This window comes from Anabrus simplex, chromosome 1 (genome assembly GCF_040414725.1).
Source record: "Anabrus simplex isolate iqAnaSimp1 chromosome 1, ASM4041472v1, whole genome shotgun sequence".
Lineage (NCBI taxonomy): Eukaryota > Metazoa > Arthropoda > Insecta > Orthoptera > Tettigoniidae > Anabrus > Anabrus simplex.
Genome location: NC_090265.1, coordinates 712,903,396 through 712,930,603, shown reverse-complemented (window position 1 = coordinate 712,930,603; position 27,208 = coordinate 712,903,396). Strand labels below are relative to the sequence as shown.

Genomic DNA, 27,208 nt, shown 5'->3' with positions numbered 1-27,208 from the left:
GATGTCAGCGACTCCGGCTTAGGAGCAGTGTTATTCCAGGAGAGGAGTGACGGCGGAAGGGACATCATCGAGTATGCCAGCAGGAAACTATCTCCCACCGAACAATGCTACTGCACTGCCGAGAAGGAAGCCTTAGCCGTGGTGTGGGCCATGGGCAAATTCAGAGGCTACTTGGAGGAAAGGAAGTTCCAGCTCTACACCAATAACGCCGCTCTCAAATGATTGATCTCAGTCTCTGGCTCAAAATCTAAATGGATGCGATAGGCTCTGTTAATCGCAGAATTCAATTTCGATGTGTGTCACGTCCCAGGACTGACGTACATAGGAGCTGACGGCTTATCTAGGCACCCGGCAATGGAACCTGAAGCTAGGAGCACCGTTGTCGAGAGGGAGTTCCCACAAAAATTTGAGAGTGAGCCTAAGGAACATGTCCTGATGACCATCAAGAAGGAACTTGATCTGGAAGTGATCAAACAGTAGCAGGAACAAGACAAGCCCTGTAGGACCATGACACAGTGGATTAGAAGACAAAATACCGATAGTCGATTTGTCCCGAGGGAATTCATGATGTGCTACAAGAACTTCTGGATTGACGGACGACTCTTGATGTACAGGTCGCACCTCTCCGACACGCCTGCAGTAGTGGTGATCCCCAGACAGCACACGACGGTCATCCTCGAGAAGTTCCACGACAGCACGGAAGCCGAACATCCAGGAGGCGGGGAGACACATCAGTCTATACGATAAAGATTCTTCTGGGTCAGCATGTGGAAAGACATCCTGGACTACGTGAAGGGGTGCTACATCTGCGCCTGCACCAAAGCGAGCAACCAGTTTATTTAGCAGGGACTAACGACGTGGGAAGAAATAATGCAAGAGGAATGATCTCTTCCCTCAGATCGAGACTACAGGAGTTACATCACACCAATGCTGTGGTATTTTCTGTTCCTCACAGACATGATCTTCCGACATGGTCTTGTGTTAACAAGGAGGTAAACAAGGTTAATGAAGAACTTTTGAAAATAAGTAGGCACTTCAAGAATGTAAAATATGTAGATATAAGTAACTTGGGAAGAATATTTTATACCTGGCATGGTCTGCACCTAAATAGGTTGGGAAAAAGGTATGTAGTAAATAGTATAATAGAGTTTGCTAATTCAATTCAAGATGTGGAATGTGTACCTGATCCCATTCCTCTAAAAAACTAGATAAAGTGACCGATATAGGTCGGTCTGTCATGCTAGAAACGAGGAATGGTATTAATACTCATGGTAGTCTATATAGGTTAGGTTCTTTTAAAACTCATGGTAGTCTATATAGGTTAGGTTCTTTTAAAACTGTATTGAGGAATAGTGTTAATGTGCAAGGTACACAGACTAAGTTAGATTCTTATCAGATCACTAAAATCAATGAACCTGTAGAAACAAAAATATCTACTAGTAGGCCTATTGTGGAAAATGACATCCAAGATACTAAGAAAACACCAAGGTTAGTTGAACACTTTAGAGGATACTATCAAAATGTAAATGGACTTCGAAGCAAACTAACTGAACTTAAAACTTCTTCATGTTTAGCTGACTATGACTTCATGGTATTAACCGAAACAAACTTAAATGATGAAATTAGTGATGTGGAACTCGAACTCGAAACATATTCAGTTTTCAGATGTGATAGGTCTTCTTTAACCTACTCTGATACCGTGCATCAGTTGAACAGTCCCTGACTTTTAACACCACAAAATTAATCATTGGTGCTGTATACATTCCACCCAAGTCTCCTGTCCAAAAATATTTTGAACATTGCAGTGCTGTTGAAAAAATTATGTCAAATCTTGACAACCATTTATTGCTCATTGTTGGTGACTACAATCTATCACATCTTAATTGGATAGTAAATGAAGAAACATCTTCTCGCCTTATGTCAGTAGGTAACCACACTATGCAGTCCAGTTTAGTTATAGACACTCTCTCTTATCTCTGTTTAAATCAGTTTAATGCTATCCCAAATTTTCTAAAACACTTTCTTGATTTGGTTTTCAGTAACTCCAGTTCCATTGAAGTAAAATCTAGTAATGAAAGCATTGTCCCCCTCGATAGACACCTCCCAGCATTAGAGATTTTGTTACCTATAAATGAGCTATACAATTCCTTGCCTGCAGATAGTTTTTATTTTGACTTTTTAAATGGTGACTATAATGGACTAAATTATTATCTGTCACAGTTCAGCTGGGAGGAGATGTTTCAAAATGTATCAATTGATAAAGCAGTAGAAAACGTCTATTCAGTACTACATTGTGGCATGAAACTTTACATCCCTATACGGAATTTTAAGACTCCCAAATTCCCAAAGTGGTTTAATCATAAATTGAAGTCCCTGATTATTGAAAAGAAGAAAGCACACAAGCGATACAAAATATCAGGTCTCAATAGTGATTATCAGCATTTCTCAAAATTAAGAAATGAATGCAAGTCTGAATCTAAATCTTGCTATACAATGTATATCACCAACTGTGAACGAAGTATTACTTCCAATCCACAGAAATTCTGGCAATATCTAAGTTCTAAAAGGTCATGTAATAATATTCCTTCAACAATGCATCTTAATGAAGTTACAGCCAATACTGGAGAAAATATTGTCAGTCTTTTTGCTAACCACTTTTCATCCGTTTATTCTTCTTATCAGAATAGTAGTAGTATGTCATATGATTATCCTTTCTCTGTCAATCTATCAGTTATAAACATTAGTAAGGCAGAAATTTACAACAAAGTGATATCTCTGGAATTAAAGAAAACTGTCGGACCTGATGGTGTTTCAACGTACCTGCTCAAGTACTGCTCATTTATTTTATGTGAAGCACTCTTTTATCTGTTCAACTTATTATTAAACCAAGGCGTTTTTCCAGTGGAATGGAAGAAAGGATTTGTTAGTCCAGTTTTCAAAAATGGTGATAAAACTGACATAAAACAATATAGATCAGTTATAATTTCTTCTCATATTTCCAAAATTTTTGACTCAATAATTCTTGACAAAATCACACCTCTCTTTAGAAACATCATCATTGATGAGCAACATGGATTCTTTTCAGGACAGTCAACCTGTAGTGATCTTCTTTTATTCTATCAGTTCCTCTTGGATGCAATAGAAAACCACTCCCAAGTGGACTGCATTTACACAGACTTCTCAAAAGCTTTTGACACTGTCGACCACGATATCTTGCTGCAAAAACTAACAGGCTACGGAATTAATGGGCCTCTCCTCTCGTGTTTGAATCGTATCTTAAAAATTGCCTGCAGATTGTTAAAATAAGGAATCATTTTTCTGCACCTATTATTGTTACCAGTGGAGTTCCTCAAGGGTCTCACCTTGTGCCCTTACGTTTTATTCTCTACATAAATGACATTAAAAATATACTTAAGAATTCTGAATTGCTTTTGTTTGCTGACGATGCAAAAATTTTTATGCAAATTAATTGTCCACTTGACTGTTTAAAACTTCAAGAAGATTTACATCATCTGGAAAAGTATTGCATTCAAAATGGGTTGAAACTTAATCATGAGAAATGTAAAATAATATTGTTTTTTAAAAACAAGAAGAAAATATCATTTCAATACAAATTTAGTAATAACAACATTCTAACTCCTGTTTCACAAGTTAATGACCTTGGTGTTTTATTCAGTTATAACCTATCGTTTAATGAACATATTGAAAATATTTGTAAGAAAGCATTTCAAAGATTGGGTTGCATTACTAGATATTCTACAGAATTTTCAAACTTAGCTACCTATCAATTGCTGTATGTGTCTATGGTACGCCCTATACTAGAATACTGTACAACTGTTTGGAACCCTTCTCATCAGACCTCTATCCATAGATTAGATTCAGTACAACATAAATATCTTTGTTTATATTCATTTAGAGCAGGATTCGCATATGATAATGTTGATTATACATCCTTACAACAGTCCTTAAATATGCATAGCCTGTCACAACACCGTGAATTATTGGATACACTCTTCATTTTTAAATTGCTTCATTCCTTGGTGAATTGTCTACAACTCCTTGCAAAAATTAACGTACATGTACCAGACAGACACACAAGGTTCAAGAATACATATTCTACAAATTGGCATAGAATTAACTACGCATTCAATGGGCCAATTGAACGAATGTCAAGATCTCTAAACAAACTAGATATTGATATATTTAACTGCTCATTGTCAAAATTGAGAAATCACTTACATAATCTCCAAATTTGACTATTACTTTCCTGTGATTACTTGTAATATAACCTGTGTATATATCTGTACATATTTTTCTACTTATACTCCATTGAACTTTCTTTTTAGTGTGTTTTGTTTTGTTTATTCTCTACTGTTATGTAAAATGGTATTACCGTTAATAAAATATGAATTAATTAAAAGGAAGGCAGATTCCAGCCAACGAGGAACACGGCCACAACACCCGTGGGAGGTCATAGCCCTGAACACCATGGGGTAAAACAGGACTCGTAGTAATCACTGACCTCTTCACAAGATAGATTGAGGCCTTGAAGCCACGACGGGACGCATCACCAGCCTGCTAAAAGACAAGGTATTCAGCCACTACGGTTATTCACGGTACATTCTGTCAGACAACGGGAGTCAGTTCACGTCGAGGAAGTGGCAGCAAATGATGACGGAATGGGGTGTGGAGCACTGGACCACCCCTATCTACAACCCAAGGGAAAATCCAATGGAACGACAGAACCAGGAGCTGAAAAGGATGCTACGAGTCCACCTGATCGACAAAGAAATCAACTGTGGGACCGTCAGATACCGCAGTCACTCTTTGCCCTGCAACGACGCATCAACCATGTCACCGGCTATTCCCCAGCAAAGCTGTTTCTTGGTGTACAGCTGTATGGCACTGGGGATTGGGAGATTCGTCCACCATCCACTTCGGGTCATGATGATGCAGCTGTTTCCCTGGCAGAGTGGCAGCAGCAGCAGCAGAACATCAAGGAGAAGCAAGCTTTGGCCGAGAAGAGATCCCTTACCCAGGCCAAGGCTCAAGATGTTGAAGAGATGCAGATCTTCCTACCAGGCCAACAAGTACTGCGACGTAACCACCCAGTCAGTAATAATATTGGAGGGTTTCACGCAGGTCTCACACCTAAGTGGGTTGGTCCCATTGAGGTGGATAAACAGCTGGGCCATGGGGTATATTTACTGAAGACCAACCCTTCTGTCAAGGTCCACGCATCAGAGTTGCGGCGAGTCACCAACCGCTGCGCATACAGAGTAAGCCTGCAGGAGAGGCTACTAATGACACAGCACCATCTAGTCATCGGGAAGAGAACACATCGACTATCATTGAGGAAGATGCTGGCAGCGTGGCAACCCCGACCCCCGACACAACGCATGTTGGTCAAGAGGAGGAGATCACATCCAGCGACATCGAGGAAGAGTTATAACTTGAAAACAATATTCTCTCGCCCATGGGTATCTAATGCAGATATTGAACTCGAATAATTATTATTATAATAATTATTCTCTTATGATTATTATTATTATTATTATTATTATTATTATTATTATTATTATTGGATGTATAGCTGTGAAGTGTTACATCTGTTTATTATTTATTATTATTATTATTATTATTATTATTATTATTATTATTATTATTATTATTATTACATCATGTGTACTTACGATACGAGCTCACTGTTTGTAAGGTTATGTCATGAAACATGTGGTATACATAGATATACATACGAGTTCAGTTAATGTAAATACCTGTAAATTAATATAACTTATTCTTACCTGTATATATAAATTGTAATCCATAATTGTGAAACACACTGTAACTTCCAGAATGGTGATAGGCACTAGAACGATTGAGAATATTCCGTACAATATAAACTTTGTATTAGGCACTCTAGAATTTTCATGAAGATATATTTTGTAATGTAACTTTCTAGAAGCCTGGCCAGGCACATATATAAAGAGACGATCTTGATGGGGAAGTTAGTCATTGTTTAGTAGAGTTATGGTGTAGCAAATATATATCCCGGGGTGACATTCAATATTTGCAGTCTCCATATTGAAATACGCAGTCATCTGTTTTCAACTGTGTTTCAAAGTTGTAATCTCCATGTGCAGCGATTGGCAGTTGTTTTTAATATTGGCGGCTTTGTTGATATTCTCAAAGTGAAGTGTTTGATACTGTGATTAAGGTTATGTATGTGTTAATTTGTGAATATATGTAAATAAAATTAATTGTACCAACTGACAGAATCTCGTGTGCGTCTGTGTGGATACGCTAATATGTGGCCAGTATATAATTAAAGGCCAGAAGCGAAATATTACGCCATTTATAAAAAGCCTGTACTTGGCATATTTTAAGAAGAAGTTAGGTAATCAGGACAAGAATTTCGCACCCCATATTGTGTGTAAAACGTTTTAGAAAACCTGCGGCACTGGTACAGGGGGTTGTTACATGTAATTAATCTCATAATAGAACCGTATTGAGGACAATATATTAAAATTATAAAATCCTTTTAATAACAACCACCTACTCAATACAATATATTATTCATTGAATAATAAAATAATCATGAGGTGTCTTAAATAAAGGAACATGTTTCGTTCGACATAGCGAACATCATCAGCCTTAATTTACAAAGATTAGGTCAGGGCCCTGAGCTGAATGATAAAAATTGTTAAAAGAATGACAATGCCATAATAAAAAGTAAAATGATAACATTAGACTTGAAATTGTAACAATATGTACAGATTAACAGCAAGTATTTGTAGAGGAATACTTTGAACGATGGTAGTCTATAAAGTTAAAACAAACATGAGGTTGTTAAAGTAAAAAGATATAGATATAGTGGATCTTAAAATATATGTCAATGCGTGAAGCGTGGATTAATTATTGACTATGGAGTTCTTAAATTGAGCAAAACAAAAGTTGAAATAGAGTTTATTGAATAGTACGAGTCAAACTGAATCAGTTAAAAGGTGCATAGCGACGAAACTAAGGTTGAAATGACGTGAACTTCAGTAGTTAGGAATTCTGTAGGAGAGCCAACACAATACCAGAAGGAAATACAAGTTGAACTAGTCCGTATTTACATGCTAGCAGTAAAATTAATCTTATAAAACGTAGGACACCAATGTGGACTCGTTAAAAAGTAACTATAAACTTGAAAGTAGGGAGAGTTCCAGCAAACCAGAGATGGATGGAGCAGATTATGGCACAATTGGAGTTAGAAATCTGGAATGAAAGAAAAGGGAGGAAAAATAAAGTTATGTTATAATGAAAAAAAAAAAAAAAAAAAGAAAAAAAGAAGAAGGAGGCTTACCCTTAGGACTAGTGTGAGGTGTTCGCTAACGTTGGCTGCGCGAATCAAACTGGCGAGTAACCTTATTGCTGCTTCTATTGTTATGTATGTATGTATACGTAGAGGCGGGGAGTGAGTCATGTGAGGAGGAGGGGTGACCGATTCCTTAAGCGGGTCGGTTTTTCGTGGAGGGGGTGTCGCATGAGAGGGCAGTAGAGTAGTAGTTGTTGTATTATTAACAGTTGTAGAATTAAAGATTCTCGTAAAGTTATTATTATTTATATTGAAAAGAGAGAGTAGTTCTGGAATTTTCTCGATTATTAAACTTTTAATTTCTGAAGTATCATTTAAATTTTGATGTCCGTTAAAATGCTGGTCTACAAATATGTAAATGTTCTCAAACTCTGTCATAAGTTTACTTTTATTGGCGTATTTCAAGATTTGAAGGTCTTTTTCAATTGTAGTAAAACTGTGGCCAGTCTCTTCCATATGGGTGCTCATGGCGGAATACTTTTTATGTTTCGAAGTGTTGTAGTGTTCAAGGTATCTGGTCAAAAAGCTACGTCCAGTCTGTCCGATGTAGGAGAATCCACAATGGGTGCATTTAAGCCTATAGATACCAGAGTTCGAGAATTTATTGTGATTAATGTTAACTATATTTGAATTGAAGAATATATTACGGTTCGTATATCGGGTTCTATAAGCGATATTAATATCGTATTTCTTTAGAGGGTTAGTAACTTGAAATAGGCCTGGATTTGTGTAGGTGAAGGGAGCATATTTCGTTTTTTTAGGCTTGTCCGGAATCAATTTCGTTGCGGTTTTTAATTTTATCTTGTTAATGATTTTATTAATCATTAAGGGGTTATAGCCGTTAATTCTGGCCAAATCCTTAATATAGTTTAGTTCTTTTTTGCGATTTTCAGTTGTCAGCGGGATTTTAACGGACATCAAAATTTAAATGATACTTCAGAAATTAAAAGTCCCATAATCGAGAAAATTCCAGAACTACTCCCTCTTTTCAATATAAATAATAATAACTTTACGAGAATCTTTAATTCTACAACTGTTAATAATACAACAACTACTACTCTACTGCCCTCTCATGCGACACCCCCTCCACGAATACCCGACCCGCTTAAGGAATCGGTCACCCCTCCTCCTCACATGACTCACTCCCCGCCTCTACGTATACATACATACAACAATAGAAGCAGCAATAAGGTTACTCGCCAGTTTGATTCGCGCAGCCAACGTTAGCGAACACCTCACACTAGTCCTAAGGGTAAGCCTCCTTCTTCTTTTTTTCTTTTTTTTTTTTTTTTTCATTATAACATAACTTTATTTTTCCTCCCTTTTCTTTCATTCCAGATTTCTAACTCCAATTGTGCCATAATCTGCTCCATCCATCTCTGGTTTGCTGGAACTCTCCCTACTTTCAAGTTTATAGTTACTTTTTAACGAGTCCACATTGGTGTCCTACGTTTTATAAGATTAATTTTACTGCTAGCATGTAAATACGGACTAGTTCAACTTGTATTTCCTTCTGGTATTGTGTTGGCTCTCCTACAGAATTCCTAACTACTGAAGTTCACGTCATTTCAACCTTAGTTTCGTCGCTATGCGCCTTTTAACTGACTCAGTTTGACTCGTACTATTCAGTAAACTCTATTTCAACTTTTGTTTTGCTCAATTTAAGAACTCCATAGTCAATAATTAATCCACGCTTCACGCATTGACATATATTTTAAGATCCACTATATCTATATCTTTTTACTTTAACAACCTCATGTTTGTTTTAACTTTATAGACTACCATCGTTCAAAGTATTCCTCTACAAATACTTGCTGTTAATCTGTACATATTGTTACAATTTCAAGTCTAATGTTATCATTTTACTTTTTATTATGGCATTGTCACTCTTTTAACAATTTTTATCATTCAGCTCAGGGCCCTGACCTAATCTTTGTAAATTAAGGCTGATGATGTTCGCTATGTCGAACGAAACATGTTCCTTTATTTAAGACACCTCATGATTATTTTATAATTCAATGAGTAATATATTGTATTGAGTAGGTAGTTGTTATTAAAAGGATTTTATAATTTTAATACAGTGGGTTGTTGCCATTCAATGCCATTTGGAATCCCAATGGCTTGGCAGGAACAAAGAAATCATTTTGATGAATGTTATTTTTGTGTATGTAAAGTGCCTGGGTTCAATACAAAAAACAAAAAGCACATTGAGTATCCCTGCCTTCCATCTGCCATAACCCCCGTACCACATGGACCCGATATTCCTGTCCCAAAACCACCAGAGAGTGTGTTTTCATCATCTTCAAGTGCAGAAGATGGTGATGATGATACCTTTGTATCGCCTTTATAATTTGTGTGACTTAAATGATTTGGTGCGTGACCTAGGCCTCACTAAAGAAAAGAGTGAACGTTTAGGATCAAGATTAAAAGAGAGGAATTATTTTACATCCTGGGACAAATTCATATTGTTACAGAAATCAGGAGGAAGAATTCCGGCAGTTTTTTGCTCACGAAGACGAACTTGTGTTTTGCTGTGATATCCCTGGCTTGATTCGTCATCTTGGAATTATTTACCAAGCAAAGGACTGGCGTCTATTTATTGATACCAGTAAAAGAAGTCTTAAAGCTGTTCTTCTGCACAATGGAAATAAACTTGCTTCAGTGCTAGTTGTCCATTCAACATCTCTTCATGAAAACTATCACAATTTACCTATGGTGTTGCAGAAACTGAACTACAATGAACACAGATGGTTACTGTGCTGTGATTTAAAAGTGTGTGGTATCATATTAGGGCAGCAAGGAGGATATACAAAGTTCACGTGTTTTCTACGTGAGTGGGACTCTTGGGACAAGGATCGTCACTGGTTAGTGTTTGAGTGGCCCAAGAGGAAACAGTTCGTGTCTGAAGAAAAAACCATTGTAAATCGCCCATTAATTGGACGGTGTTATGCATGACTTGACCAAGCGCCAAATTGTCATTTCGAGATATTGACGTGAACGCGTTTGTTAGCATATAAATTCGAGTCGTGAATGAATTGGCAGATTTCTTTCACCAGAAGAAGGACTAAGGTCAGTTCTATTTACAGACCAATCACCAACTGCATAGCAAGTCATTGAGTGCCTGATTTTCCATAAAATGTCGCTTAGTCAATTTTAAATTTCTGATGTAATTCATTCTTTCTGTTTCGCATCAACTGACCAAGTGACAAATTTGTCGGTTGGTCATGTGATGCATATTAATTTTATGCTTTTACTTATATTTTACATTGGGGATTGTTACTACGGAAGGGTAATAATCTAGGTAAACAGACGTATAAATAGTAGTATGAGTAATGTTGAACAAAACTTTTGTTTATTATTCTACAATACCGTTAGCATACATACAAAGAAACATATTATCCACACTATTACATACTGACATTTTACAGATGGGTTTCACTTATGCCGGTCTATCTACTTGATATCACTAACAACAGAAATTGAAATAAACTTCAGAATGTTCAATCTGACACAGGAATGGGAAGTATCATCAGCTTCACCTAAGTTTCCTCTTCAACAATGAAATCAAGTTCCTGGCAATCAAATCCATCAATATCGTCTTCAATACCCGGATGACTGCAGAGTTTACGATAAAAATCAGTGGCATCTTTTGGAATAAGTGACATCAAAGAGCGTATGTCGCTGAGCTTCGCTTCTGAAATGGGTTTTCCATTCGGCCACAGAGGTGTTAACACATTGCTAAAATAGTGGGTTACGCCATTTTGCGAAGGACGACCAACAGCTTTCTTCTTCTGAATGTTTATTTCAACTGGCTGTCCTTTATATTCCTGCTTGAAGAAAATGCTAAATGGTTTGTCTTTATGTAACTCTATCTATTTTACTTTCAGCCAGTTTATCTTCTCTCTCAAATTATTTGTCTTCCGGTTCACGATTTGTTTCTCAAGTAAATCTGTACTTTTAAAATCCTCAGACTTCATTCTGTGAACAACTAAGGGATTCCTCTTCCTACAAAATTTCATCACATTGATGTAGTCCTCTGCTGTATACAACCTTTGCTGAAGTTTCAGTGCACATTCTATGTCCCCGAAATCACTGTCATTGGCGAGAAAGCCGTGTCCTGGAACAAGGAAACGTTGAGTGATTTTTTTCACTGTGGGATGCTGTTCTAAGATAGCTTTTAACATCAAAACCATTTTTATGTTTCGGTTCTGTCCTCCACAGGAATCTGACCACAAGATTACTTCTTCAACAGCTGGTAGCTCTTCCATTAAATATTTCATCAGGCATGAGGATACCTCCTGTGATCCTCGGCCTGCCTCACCCTCTAACCAGACAAAGCAGTGTCCTCTTTCATCCTTACCGTGCGTATTCCTAAGTTATAAAGCCATAACTGCCTTTTATAAAAGACTGTATTTGTAGGAATTCTGGCAATGGCAAGGTTTTCTCTAGGTCAAAACAAAGAACTTCCAGGGCGCCATCTTGTTTTGCCTTCGACATGTCCGATGATCTCATATCCTGCGCAATTTTGGCTTGTACAAGATGATTTTCTTTTTTTGATTTAAAATTCTCGGCTTCGCATCCAGTTGTGTTTTGGATCTGAACTTCCAATGTGTCACAAACATTGCATGTGTCCTTTTTCAGTGGTTTCTTTTTGATGTTGAACTTTGTGAGGAATATCTTCTTATAACTTGCTTTTGATACAGGATTTGAAACCTCGTCCTTGTACATATCATACATGACATTGACCGTTATTTCAGGGGCAAGAAATTCTGCTTGTGTATCGCTTCTCCTATAGTGAGATTTGTAACGTGGAAACTTCTTTATGTGGTCTACGACTTCTTTCAGTTTATTTTCAGGGAGTTTATTTCTTCCACCAGCCAATCCACAACGATCCACAACGCCCCTTGGTGACTGTATCTTCTTAATTGCCAGATGAACCTTTCCACTGGAGATCCTAAACGTTTTCAAGAAGAAACTTTTGCATACTTTGACACCGCGGATGGTGTAAGTTCTTGTGGCTGCTCTTTTGTTGGAGTCCTTCACTCCCTTCCGTTTGACATCTTTTGTTGTTACCATGGCACAAATAAGAGCTGTTTGTGCATCGTGTTATGTAGTACTATAGAAGATTTTAAACTCTTCTTTCACTGCATCAATTCCTATCTTGTTCAGACATTTACATGAACAAATGTATTCTCTAAATTCTTTGGGTTCTTTAAGATATCCCCGCGGTGTGATATAGGTTTCATTTTGAACACATTTCATCTTCCTAATTCTTCGATTCTGAAATGGATATTTTCTTTTCCGACCTTTTCTTGGTCTCCCTTCTCCCAGAGAATCATTATTTTGAGCTTCCAATATCTGAGATGCTTCATTCATCGGCTGAGGAGTTGAATAATGGGTCTGGCTAGCTGCATAATTAGAGATGCTGGAGTCTAAAACAACATGTTCATTAGTAGCATTACTATCATCGAAACTAACGTCTGTATGGGAATGAGAGAAGTGATGTTCGTCCAGTAATACAGGAACGGACTGCTGCTGATCTTCAGACCGTGTATTTTCCTGTAAAACAGAAACACTATATTGTGGGGTAAGAATGTATTTCTTCCTAGAAAAACCTTATCCGACACTGATCTACAGTATCTGCCTGGCAATGCTATAGGATATGATGGTGTTTCTTTTCCATTAGCTAAATCGTACTTACCTTCAAGAATGTTGTTGCATCCATTCTTCCCTCAACAAAGTTTAAATCACTAGAGCATCTCAGTTTTAAATCTGAATAATCATCCTGAAGATTGATAGTCGTGGCTGTATTACACCTCAGAACAGTACTTTGGGTAGCATGACAGCATTTCATTGGACTCAGCTCAGTCAGACTGCTGGAGAAAATGACATCTTTTGGAGATTCGTAAACGGGTGTCGCAATAGCTGGTGTCTGTGGATGTAAATCCGGCTCATCTTCCTACGTAATGAGAAGAGGATATAGAATGGTGAAACTGTTTGAAAAACAATCCATAAGTAACATGTATTTGTCATGTATGCTAGTGGTACTGTGATATAGACTGAACAACTAACCTGTAATAATGTTTGCAAGTAGATTTCCTTCCTTGCTAACTCGACGATTCGATGGGCTCTTGAGGAAGACCTAAAGTGATCCATGCCAAAATAGAAGTGAATAGTGTTATTAAGCACTCTCAAAATGTTGTTGATGTGAAGACGGTAGACAATCACGGAGAAACTTCACTGTTGTCACAGGAATAAAAAGGCGGGAAAGAGCAATACGCATAACATGACCAAGCGACCGCCAAATGTCGTTTAGTCAGGTGATGCAAAATTCAACTGCATGAGAGTTTCTTTGGTCAGTTGATGCAGAAGTATCTTCAGGCGATATTTAGATTGGCGCATAGTCCTAATCGATTTATTTTCGATATAAATGATGTTCGAGAGTACGAATATTTTTTTCCATGTAGTTTGAAGCCTCGGCTACCAGGTGGTAAATATATCTCGAAAATTGAGATTTGGCGCTTGGTCAAGTCCAATTGATCCTCAAAGTGTGTTATTACCCCCTTTACATATTAAATTGGGAATTATGAAGCAGTACGTGAAGAGTTTGGATAGAGGCAGTCCCTGCTTTCGGTACCTCTGTCAGAAATTTTCAGGACTGTCGGATGCCAAAATTAAGGAAGGTGGTTTTGACGCCCCCCAAATTCGGAAGCTTATGAAGGATCCAACATTCAGTACGACAATGAATGAAACACAGCTTCAGACATGGGAATCACCCAAGGATGTTTCTAGCAAATTCCTGGGTAATGTTAAAGATGCCAACTACAAACAGAATGTAGAAACCATGCTGAACAACTTTCAGAAATTGGGTTGCTGCATGAGCTAAAAATTACATTTCCTGCAGAGTCATCTTTATTATTTTCCTGCAAATTTAGGAGCATTCAGGAAGGAACATGGCAAGCGGTTCCATCAGGATATAAAAGAAATGGAACGAAGGTATCAGGGGCAATGGGATGTCTCCATGATGTCAGATCACTGTTAGTGTCTAGTGCGAGATAACACTACTGAGGAACACAAACGCAAAACAACAGTGTTCATTCTCATCAAAGTGCAGCAAACAATAGTGTTCTATTAGTGAGATTCATACTTTCTAGCAATGAACATGTTACTTTTTTGTATATTCATTGCAATTTGATCATGTCCCATTAAAATTACATATATTCTCTATTATGGTGTTTTCTATTAAAATTACAATATGTCAAATTTGGATTTCAAATAGCAAAAAATCTGTATGTGATAGGCAAAAACGGTTTACATTTGAAATCAGCACACCTAAATTAGGGTAAATCACCTCTTCAACCTTTCGCCGGAGAGAATTTTTTTTGTTGCAGGCTGGTGTTATCCAACACACAAGTTTAAATTTTGTCATTACACTGAATATCACTAACCTGATCATATCTGTTCAATTTTAAAACCACTCGTCTGAAGAGGGAAAACAGGAAGTTAACTGATCTAAATCCCTAAGAGAATATTATGGTAGTTGACTTACCAGTAAACTCCAGGGCCAATGCAGTCCTGAGCCCTCTTGCCACTGCAACAGAGAGAGAATGGTCCATGAAAGCCTTGCAAATTGCTCACTTCATGACGTGTGTCCAGGCTTGTTCACTGACCTCTCTTTATCAATACAAGTGGCCTCGGTGATAATCGAGCCCTTGCCGCAGGTAGCGTTACATTTCGGAGCGCTCCAGTCAGACCACGCAGACGTGATCCTTCGAGGTGCAGTCGTCAGTGGCCCCAATCTCTCACAGAACTGTCAACAGGAAAAGGTCCTCTTAGGATATTCAACGTGAACAGGCTTCCTGTCACTGCTGGTCAGGGTTACTGATTATTCCCAGATGTCCTATATTTTGCTGGCCTGATGAAAGATCTTCAGGATGAATTTAGGTCCTGAATTGAACAGTTTGAAACAAAGACAAATTGAAGGAATTACTGTCCCCTTGTATGATCAACATTGCTGACTGTCACTGTGGGGACCATTACAGGCAAACTATATTCCAATTTATTTTCTTTCTAAAGGCTAGTATTGACTATAGTGATAACCTTCTCAAAAAGCATGAGCATTGCTATTACTTTCACCTATAAGTAGAAGAAACTGTGTTATATATTTCTGAGTGAAATGAGGTTGCTGCTTGTGAAATGTAACATTGAATAACTGAATAACATTGGTTAACCTTACATTGAGTTTCCTATCAGCACCAGATTAAACCAAATGCTGAAAATGACAGAGATAAAAGGTCATTTTACTGACACTTAACTCAGTTTCCATTATTTTCTTTTTCTTTTTTTTTTTTTTTTAAGAATTATAACACTGATAAAGTAGAACAAACTAATTTTGGTAGAGTGTTTAGTATTGGAAAATGGTGGAAGGTCTGCCATTATTTAGCACACTCCATGAAAAGGCATCAGCCACTGTATCATGTTAGTTCAAATTGCGTGAAATTCATTCTCCAGGCAAGTACTTCAAGAATGACAAAGTGTATAGCCAGAGGAGTGCACCTTCATATTAGATTTGACTGTGGCATAACAAGAAAATTAATTTTATTGCTACGAAGGTAATCCCAAAAATAAGGTCTCTTATTTTTTTATAAATACACAGATCTGTTTATTTCTAGAATGGTTTACATCATTTTACAACTTGAACATTTAGCTATTTTTCTACATAATCACTATTTCGTTCGATGCATTTTTGTAGACACTGTGACAGTTTTTGTATGACCATGTCATACCAGCTCACTGCCATGCTGTTCAGGAAGTTGTGAACCTCATCTTTCACCTCGTTGGTGCTTAATCGCTTTCCGGCCAAATGTTCTTTCAACTTACGGAACAAGTGATAGTCACTGGGTACCAAGTCGGGACTATAAGGTGGGTGGGTGATGATGTTCCACTGAAACTGTTGCAGGAGAGCAATGGTTAATCGGGCGACATGCGGGCGAACGTTGTCATGGAGAATGTTTACGTACTAGCCCAACATTCCTCTTCTCTGGTTCTGAATTGCCCGTCTGAGTTTATTCAGGGTCTCACAGTACCTGTCAGCATTAACTGTGGTCCCAGCAGGCATAAAGTCGACCAACAATACCCTTTTTTGATCCCAAAACACAGTTGCCATGACTTTACCGGCAGACTGTGTTTGCTTGAATTTCCGCGGTTTTGGCGAAGAGGAATGCCGCCACCGGCGTGATTGTTGCTTGGTCTCAGGTGTGAAGTGGAACGCCCAGGTTTCATCAACCATGACAATTGAGTCCAAAAAGTTGTCCTGTTCGGCTGCAAAGCATTGAGAAATGCGTGGGAAGAATCAACTCATTGCCGCATGTGGTCTTAAGTCAGCATGCGTGGCACCCATCTTGCGCACACCTTCCGGTATTTCAACTTTTCCGTTAAAATTCTGTGAGTGGTGCTTTGGGAAACCTCAGGAACCAAAGTGCAGAGATCACCCAGGGTGATCCGCCGATCTTCACACATAATTTGCTCAACCTTCACAATTGTCTTGACGGAAATTGACGGTCTCCCGCTCCTTTGTTCGTCGTGAATTTCAGTCCAACTGGCTGCAAATTCTCCACACCACTTACAAATATTTTTGACATCCATGCACGACTCAGCATACACTTCCATCAATTGGCGATGGATTTAAATCGATTCAGACCGAATAACTGCGCGCACTTCGCGGTAACATCCAACGGGAGCTCCATTCTCAACAGCTGCCAAGCCACGACTGAGTGCCTCAGTGTGGTGTGCACATGTTTATATGCGAGCGCGGGAAACACTCTTCACAATATTGTGACCAACAGCCACACAAACAGAGATCTGTATTTATAAAAATAAATAGGAGATCTTATTTTTGGGATTACCCTTGTAATATAAAATATGTTTCATTTGTCATGTTTTTCAGTGTATAAGACACTGGCCGTTAAAATTACAAGTTTTTCATTCATCTAATCAATTTCATTTGTAGGAAGTTATGTCTTAAGTGACTAACGAACTAAGTGTATCATACAAAAACTTCAGGGAACTACACAATGCATTTTGGCTCTGTTATTTTCCTTGCTTTTTGCTATAGAGGAGGGACTGTAAGATTATACTTTTTCATTGTAGGAAGTTACGTCTTAAGTGACTAACTAACTAAGTGTATCATACAAAAATTTCAGGGAACTGGACAATACATTTTGGCTCTGTTATCTTACTTGTTTTTTGTTGTAGAGGAGCAACTTTAATGTACACTATCTCATCATAAGTACCGTCCTAAGTATTTTCAGTTCTTTCATTTTAATAATGGAAGTCATTTATAAAATAACACCTACTTGTTCATTGTTGGGAGTGTACTTACTGGCTGTTGACCCACACAGTTGGGATCGCACACCACACTTTGAATCTGATGAAACACTGTTCTCCCTTCACAGTGTGCCACTCCACAAACTCCTCTAGGTGCACACAGTGAATGAGGTAGAGGAGGTTGATAACATGTTGGGAAACCTAATAATAGCAGCAATATATTCATTATATAAGAATCCAGACGTTGAAAAACAAACCAGATTTGTAAAAGAGTAATCTTACGTTTTGTGCAGCCAGAATTTCAGAATTAGATGGTGTTATGTATCACTTGACCAAGCGCCAAAATTAATTGATTGGTAGCTAAAGGTGTAAACTTTATATAGTTTATTGTTTGAACTTTTGCTCTTAAGAAAGTTTTGTGAGAAATTAACTTTGACCAAATACTTCAATCACTAAATTCAAATTTTTCATCAAGTGACTAACTGCCATTTCTGAGTCTGAATTATGCAATTTTATGTTGTATGCTGTTATTATGCATAATATTGTTTTGGAACATTTTATATGAGAAATTTATGGTGTAATTCTAATGTTTAAAAGCTTCTTTTCTATTTATTTGTAAAATTGCAGGCATTTGTGAAACAGGGCTGTAGACGAATATGATCAATGTAACACATGATGTAATATTTGACAGAATATAATCCTATACTTAAATGAGCAACAACATTTGTTATAAAGTACCATTTTCTGGACCACACTGAATTTTTCAAAGTCAAATCCAGTCACTAAATGGCAATTTTATTAATTGGTTAAGTGATATAAAACAAAAATCGAAAGTAACCGCAGTAAAGAGTCAAATGACCAAGGAACATTTTCTCAGATTATGACACTATATTTACAATATCACTAATTTTGACAAATTAACAAGAAAAAACATGTTTTTATCTTCATTTTGATATTAATACTTCACATTTCACAAGAAACATGAATGAATGAAAGGAACTTTGCATTTGTGTAAATATCTTGAAATCTACTTTTGGCATTTGGTCAAATGATGCAGAACAATTGACAATTAGAACTTCAAAATTAAATATTTCCATGTAGGAAGCACTAACAAAAAAAATAAATAAATACATATATATATATATATAACCACATTATTGGCTGAATACAAAGATTATACTTTTTCATTGTAGGAAGTTATGTCTTAAGTGAAGAAGTGCTGATATGTACTCAGCTGAAGAAAATCAATAATGTCTACATAGTGCAACAGTTATGTCCAACCAGATTACAACCTACATCTGCGAGAGCTAGATGATCTAGTACCCCAGTTACCACCTCTTTAACTCTTACTGGGAAATATGGACTTCCATACAACCTTGTGGCATCCACCATCCTCATGTGAGAGGGGAAAGGAAGTTAGATAAGCTGATAAAGCACTTGGTTCTCTCAGTAGTCTATGCAGGGAATCATGTATATTTTGATAGCACACCTGGATGTGATGTGTAGTTGTGTGATAGTTCTACTGATGTACTGTAGGTCATTCTGTGGATCTGTGGTAGAGTGTCAGCCTCTGGATAACATCGTCATAGGTTCAAATCCAGTGGAAGTAGCCGGTCAGTGCTTGTAGGATTTTTTGAGATAAAAAGCCATAATCCTGTGGTTGGGACTCCATGTAAAACTGGATGTCCTATGGCTATGGCTAATAATAATAATAATAATAATAATAATAATAATAATAATAATAATAATAATAATAATAATAATAATAAACACTATTAAGAAAAATGATGACTTTGAGATTAGATCAAATAAAATCAACACGCACACATGGTAAGTACTGGAAAACATTAGAATATAACTAGCAAGTTAGCTAACATGACAACTAAAGGAACGGAGATGGAAAGTGGTTGGGACCCTACCCAGGCCTTGAGAAGGTATTGCATTGCCGGGAAAATAAAATTTACTAAAATGATAACTGGAAAATAACACTACAAACGGGGCCATCAATGATGCAAGTTAAGGTTAACACAGCAAATTTAGAGAGATGCATAATACCAAGAGTACAAATTTCTACGGTGATAATTTCAAAATAATATACAGAAATAATTTAATCAAATACGTTTAAAAGAAGGAACACACGTTATCAAACCACACCTACATGTTAAGGTATAAAGAAGAAAAAGAAAGAGTGAAAATAATTAGAATCTTAACCCAGAGCATCCTCAGGAAGCAACATTTTCTAAAACACTTCAGAATAAGGAGCTTATCCTGAACGGGAGTATGCTGAGACGAAACAGCACTAATAGAGGCAAACCCGAGGGAATCTAAAATTTACATATTTTACACAATTAAAACAAAAGAAAAGGGGGAAAGAAATTTTACATAATTACTACACAATTTATAAAGCCAAAAGGAAAGGGGAATGTCTCTAAAACAAAATGAGTATGACTAGCCGCGAAGACTAAGTCATATGAAATTAAAATTGCCGAATGGAAGAAATCCCGTGCAAACTCCGGAGGGTAAAAAAAAATGTAAATTAAGAAACTACATTTGAAACTAAAAACCCAAAACATGTACTAAATAGTGCTTACCTCGGAGGGCCAGGAGACCCATCAGATGGAGGAAACTACTTCTCCCTTTGCCGCTCCAATCAAAAAGACTGAGGGAACAAGCTTGGCTCTGGCCAAGTGGCCAGCAGCTGGAAGTGGCGAAATCGAGAAATAACCAATTAGCGGACCCGCATATCTTACATTCGCCAATAAGAGGGTTTTTTATTTTGGCCAATAAGGGCCCAGAGAATTTGGTGAGAAAATGCCATTCCTAGCTTCGAGAAATTTCCATTCTGATGCAACCGGAAACTACCAGAAGCATCTTACCAAACCCGGCACGTGCGACTACACCGTGCCCCCAATGTTGTAAGGACAATATCTTTACAGAAAAAATGATCTACACATAAGAAAATTGCCAAAAACAAACCACCCTAAAATTATTCACATTTTTCCCTTAAAACACACATACAAAAAAAAATTAAATAACCTTTCACTTAGTTTTTGCTCATTCTTTTTTAAATATTACACACAGTCAATTTTGAGGGTAAACATTTTACACAGACAATCAATCTTGAGGGTAAAAACAATTCACCCATTTTACAACTATAACATTCCTCCCCTTCTACAACCTCAAGCATAGCTCAAGACAAATAACTTTCTTTCACTTTATTGGCAGTCACTGTTGCCTTACATTGACTATCCAAAAAAAAAAAAAAATATTAAAATGTCACTACATCAACCCTGTGCAAAATATATTTACAATTTTCAACTTTTATGTCCACCGAAAAGTTTGCTTCCACAATCAATCAGTAATGCAGATACCGTTCACTTTTTGTAAGGTGGCATCCACTACTTCCTTCATGACAAAGTTTGAAATGAGTAGATCTTGCGTTAGTTTCCACTCTAGTCACATGACTGAAGTGGCCTCACTTGACCACTGGTTATCGCTGAATATGTGGCTGCCGACACGGCCGTTTACCACCAGCCTCCATATAAGTTCAGTCCAAACTTCGTCACTGGGCAAGTTGTAACGCAGCCCATCCGTATCCTGTGCCAACAGGTATCAAGCAGCGTAATGGGGAACAGTCTAACAAGACTGGTGCCATCTGGACATCTAGCTGCTGGGTTGCGGTGTCGGACTATAGTGCTCAAGACATACAATGTGCCCCTTAACTAGGCACGTCAGGTTGCTGTCAGGTAGAAATAAGACTGTCACCATCTGGACATCTGACCGCTGGGTTGCAGTGTCGGACAATAGTGCCCAAGATATACGTGTGCCCCTCAATTAGGCACGTCAGGTTGTTGTCGGGTAGAAACAGTGATTGCAGCCCCAGGAGCCACTGCAACATAAATCCACACGCAGCAGACAGGGGAATACTAGAGTCAAAGCCACCTCGGTGGGCAAGAAGCTTCGAGTCACCCAACTAGTGGCTCACCGACCTTCATAGGGAGATCCCCCCCCCATAGACTTGGGATACCCCAGCCCCCCTGGGGCAAGCACTATTAATAATTTGAAAAGGAAAAAATGGTGAAAGACTAAAAGAAAACCTGCCGGAGTTTACCCTTATACCAGAAAATTTTACAGAGAATCCCTAGTTATGAACATGAATGAAGATCTTAATCTTACCCAGAAATGTATTGATCATTGATCAGACAATCAGCCTATTATGATTAGTCTTCTAATGAAATATCCACCGGTTTGGATACACATGATCATCAGATCCAAACAAAGACACCATTGGGATACGGTGGGGTGTCACGTGGAAGACCAAGGCGAGTCGGAGCGCCTGCAACCCATTAAACAACATGCAGACCCATCCGATCAAGAGGAAACTTAAATTTAATAAATCAGGACAGTTCTCATATTTTGCTACACTGAACATAAATTCATTAATGAAAGTGGGCAAATTAAAACATCTCACAGACGTCTTAGATCAACATAAGATACTGATAACTGCTCTTCAAGAATTGCGTAATACGGATCAAGACCCCCTTGAGTCAGGGGGATATCGCCTATACAAGGGTCCCCCAGGTGAAAGAGTACTAAAGAGTGTTCCTCAGTTTGGAGTCGGCTTTTTGGTTCATACTAGTATCTTAGATTCAATTGAAGATTTTTCTTCCACCTCCCCCCGAACAGCATTGATGACAATCAAAGTAGAGAATAAAACGTACACATTGATAAACATCCATGCTCCAACGAATGAAAAAAACAGGACCAACAGGGAAGACACAGACAAATTTTGGGAAGAACTAGACCAACTATTATCATCCATTTCCGATAACCATATTAAAATCATGTTTGGCGATTTCAATGCTAAAATAGGCCGTGAGAAAAAGTTTCGTAATGTTGTAGGTAAGTGGCCAGCTCATCATCTAACTAACAGGAATGGTCAGAGATTGATCGATCTTTGTATTGATCATGGGCTACTTTTGGAAACCACACGATTCAAACGACGACGACATAAACTGATGACTTGGAAGTGCCCTAATGTTAAATTAGGAGAGTTCCAAATTGATCATGTAGCTATGGAAAAGAACTATCATAACGAAATTTACAATGTTAGGGTCCTCCGTGGAGTGGACATAGATTCAGATCATTATTTGTCCAAAATTAAAACAAAATTAACTCCAAAAAAGAAATGCATTCTCTCCAAATGTAATAGGAAGAAAACATATGACCCTAGCTATCTCATTAATAATAAATTATATTAAAAACCTATCTAAGTGATGATTTGGGAATGGTAATTAACAAGCTAAAAACCATTGCTTAGGAAAACGCTCCCGTTAAAAAGAAAAAACATGCTTGGTGGAATGAGGAGTGCGATGCAGCGATTCAACACCGACACAAGGCATGGTTGATTGATCAACAACGGGAAACAGAACAGTCACGCGAAAAACTTGTTACTGCTAGACGACATACGGCTAAAATCATCCGAAGGGTTAAGAGAAATTATCACACGGAGATGTTACACTCTACTGATGAAGCATTTACTCAACATAAGACAAGAGATTACTATAAAACATTTCGGCAATACCAAACTAATTATACTCCCCCAACACTCCTAATGGGAGATACTAACGGAAAACAGGCACATACTAATCAAAATAATGCGGAAATTTTAGCTAGATACTTTGAGAACTTACATAACAGTGAGGAACCTTCAGAATATCTGCAATATGACACACATCCAAAAAATAGGATACCTTTAGAAAAGGTTACACCGCCCGTTTATAATGAAGTACGAGCAGCAATTGATTCCCTTAAAAATTATAAAGCACCGGGAGAGAACCAAATTGTCACAGAGGTATGGAAGAATGCTACTGACCAAACTGTTCAGAATCTACATAAACATCTTATAGATATTTGGAATACTGCTACAATGCCTGAAGAGTGGAATATGGCAATAATTCAACCATTGCATAAAAAGGGCGATAGATCTGATCCAAATAATTATCGGGGAGTATCATTATTGGATATTACATATAAGATTTTATCTAAGATTATCTATAACAGAATACAGGAACATCTTGACTGTAAACTAGGGGAATATCAAGGTGGATTTCATCCAGGAAGAAGCTGTCCTGACCAAATCATCAGTTTAAAATGGATTATGAAACATCACAGATCTAGAAACAAAAATTTAGTTATTACGTTTGTTGATTTTCAAAAGGCGTATGATAGTATACATCGTGAATCACTGTTGAATGTCCTTCAGGAATTTGGTCTACATTCCAAACTTATTAGCCTGATTGGTATGACTCTTAAGAATACTCAGTCTAAGGTTAGATTCAGAAATGAGTTATCTAAATCATTTGCAATTACAACAGGCCTCCGCCAGGGAGATGGACTTTCGCCATTATTGTTCAATTGTGTATTGGAAAAGGTCATGCAAGAGTGGACTAAGGTATGTCCTCCAAAAGTCAAAATTGGAAAAAATATCAAACTAAATTGCTTGGCATTCGCGGATGATCTTGCGATACTGGCAAATGGTTTCGAAGAGGCTAAAGTTCAATTGGAAGAACTTGCAAATGTAGCAAAAAGAGTTGGATTGCAAATTTTGTATGATAAAACAAAAATAATGCCTACTTTCAGAACTTTAGATTCAGATCTATTATTGAATAATAATAATAAACAAATTGAAATTGTAAGTACATTTAAATATTTGGGTGAAAATCTCACTTGGAATTGCAATGAAAAACCATCAATAGGGAGCAGAATATATAAACTGAAGCAGGCACAACAGATAACTTGGCCTACGTACAAAAAGAAATGTCTTTCGATTAATGCTAAATTTAGGCATTATAACTCTGTTATTAAACCAGAAGCAACTTATGCTTGTGAAACATTATTTAAACTCAATACTAGATCAAAAACAGAATGCTTACAACGAGTTGATCGAAGGATACTCAGGACGATCATAAACAAGAAACATCAGGCGGATGGACAGTGGAGATTGCTGCTGAATGAGGTTATCTATCAGGAAAGAAGAATTGCCTTTTTTTGTCATATATTTCGACTAAGTGATAACAGAGTTTTAAAACAATTATTTAATTACTTTTGGAATAGTAAATCAAAAAACAATTGGTTTAAAGAAGTCCAAAGTGATTTGGAGGAGTTGAATATTACCACGCAAACCATAGAAAACAGAGGCGAGAAAAGTATTTTGAAGAATAAATGCATCAGACTTCCTCTGACCACTGTACAGAGGAAACAATATTGTTATAACGGATGCGGAGAGGGCAGCCAGGTCAACCAGACTCAAGACCTTTTGGGAGAAGAAAAGGAAGACAAATTTGTTGTAGTCTGATTTAAGTGCTCCAATGTGGGCGTAAACTCTGTAAATAAATAAATAAATAAATAAAAGTATAACTAGCATGGCCACAAACAACCATTCTCATTACAACTAAAACAATTCCTAATTAAAATATAAGGTCCTAAAGGGACACTGGCCAGCTTTACTAAATAAATTTGCTTACAACTAAGATTCCTTATAACTACCCAAAAAAGAAATATATATATATTATATATGGCGGATTGACTGCTGGATGTGTCTAATTCAGTACGAAGAATTGTATAAAAAATAAGCATAAACTGACTGTGAATAGATTATAGTAGGTGAAAATAAAACTATATAATAAATTACAAAAAAGCCGTAAGTAAAACCAATTAAGGAGTGCAGTGAATTTTGATAATATTGTATGTTTGAATACTAATTTGGCGAGTGAGCAGAGATAATATAGACATAGACTATACATTCCAGTATAACAAGGAACAGTCACGGAATAAATAGCATTCTGGAATAATGAAAATGCAACAACTGAGATCAAACAAGAAGTCACGGAGTACAAAAATGCCGAGTACCAAAGACAATAGTGACCAAGGATCTGACAAATGTGACATATGTAAGAAAGTAGTAGGTAATGACGAGCTGGCTATCGAATGTGATGGATGTAATAGATGGCAGCACTTTGATTGCAGTGGCTTAACAAAAGGAGAATTGGAATGTATTGAGAAAAATGGTAGACTCTTATGGCTCTGTAATGAATGCAAACCGCATTTATTAACAAAATTAAGAGGGCAAGAGAATCCAATGGAAGGAATAGTAGATAAAATTAAAGAAATGCTTGCAGATATTGAAATTAAACTACAAGAGAGAATTAGAGAGGAAACGGAAAAGCATCTCCAATGATCAACCGTTCTAAAACAGGGTAAGAACAAATCACCAAAACCACCAACAGAGCGAAACAACTCATCCCAAGATACCGAACTGCAAATACATCACCATTCATTAGTCTTAGACCCAGATAGATCACAAAAAAGAGGAAATGACATAAAGGACACAATGAATAACTGTCAACCCAGCTTATAGGAGGGAGATACAAAGGAATTGGAAGGAGGAGACCGACCCTTGTGAACGGAAATAGTGAGGCGACGTCGTAATTCAGAAATAAGAGGATCTCGGAAATACCAAGAAAATAAACTGAAGGCTGCAGAGAGGATGGGATGGCTGTATGTAGGTAAGGTTCACCCACAGATGAAAAATGAAGATCTAATTGAATATCTGAAGGACAATGGTGTGCAAGGGAAAATAGAGTGTGAACAACTTGAAACAAAAGGGTACAACAAATCCTATAAAATTGGCATACCAATAGACAACCTCCAATTAGTAAATAAACCAGAATTTTGGCCAATGTGGACAACAATAAGACAATTTATTTTTTGAAGTCAAAGAAAATCTGGATTCTGGTTCCACCGCAGACAGGAAGACCGAAACAATGAAGAAACAGCAAACTACTAACAGGAAGACTATATCGCTGCTTCTATGGAACATAGAAGGATTGAAGAGTGCTATAAACTTAATGACAGAAAATATACTGAATGTGGATATTATATTAACAGAGACTTTTCTCAGAGAACATATTCATACAAATGGATATTACAGCACTCACAACCTGGCACAACAAGGTCAACGAGGCAGACCCAGTGGCGGTATCACATGTATGTCCAAACCACAACTGGCACCAACAGAAGTTTTATTCAGAGGAGAAAATACATTGATCACCAAGACAAAATACTTAACAATCATTGGAATATACATGCAGCCAGAATTCAGACTGGAAGGAGTAATAGAGGTACTAAGTGAGGCCATAAGTAAGACAAATGAAAATGATCCAGTTATAATAGCGGGAGACCTGAACTGTAGACTTGATATCCAAAACAGGAAAAGTGATATAGTGTTTTTGTTCCTCGAAGAAGAAGGCTTTCACTTGGTGAATACAAAAACACAACCAACTTATATCTGCTACAATGCTACAAGTACAATTGATTTAATATTCATAAACAAGAACATACTCGTTTACTCATGCAAGATTGAGAACTATCCATTGAGGAAACACCTTCCGGTAATCATAACCTTTATACTATCAAAAGTCGGACTCCCCATCTCGCACGAAAGACCAACATTTTCAAGGA

General features: G+C 37.4%; 1 protein-coding gene across 1 annotated transcript in view; it reads right to left on the bottom strand.

The window, feature by feature from the left end:
• LOC136856730 (uncharacterized) overlaps window positions 1-27,208 on the bottom strand; it is a 216,644-nt gene that overhangs the window by 83,611 nt on the left and 105,825 nt on the right. The window contains exons 3-5 of the mRNA XM_067134811.2: window positions 17,742-17,887; window positions 15,031-15,170; window positions 14,910-14,951 (exon numbers count right to left, since the gene is read on the bottom strand). Of these exons, the coding sequence (XP_066990912.2) occupies window positions 14,910-14,951; window positions 15,031-15,170; window positions 17,742-17,887 (328 nt within the window). The remainder of the gene's footprint in view (window positions 1-14,909; window positions 14,952-15,030; window positions 15,171-17,741; window positions 17,888-27,208) is intronic.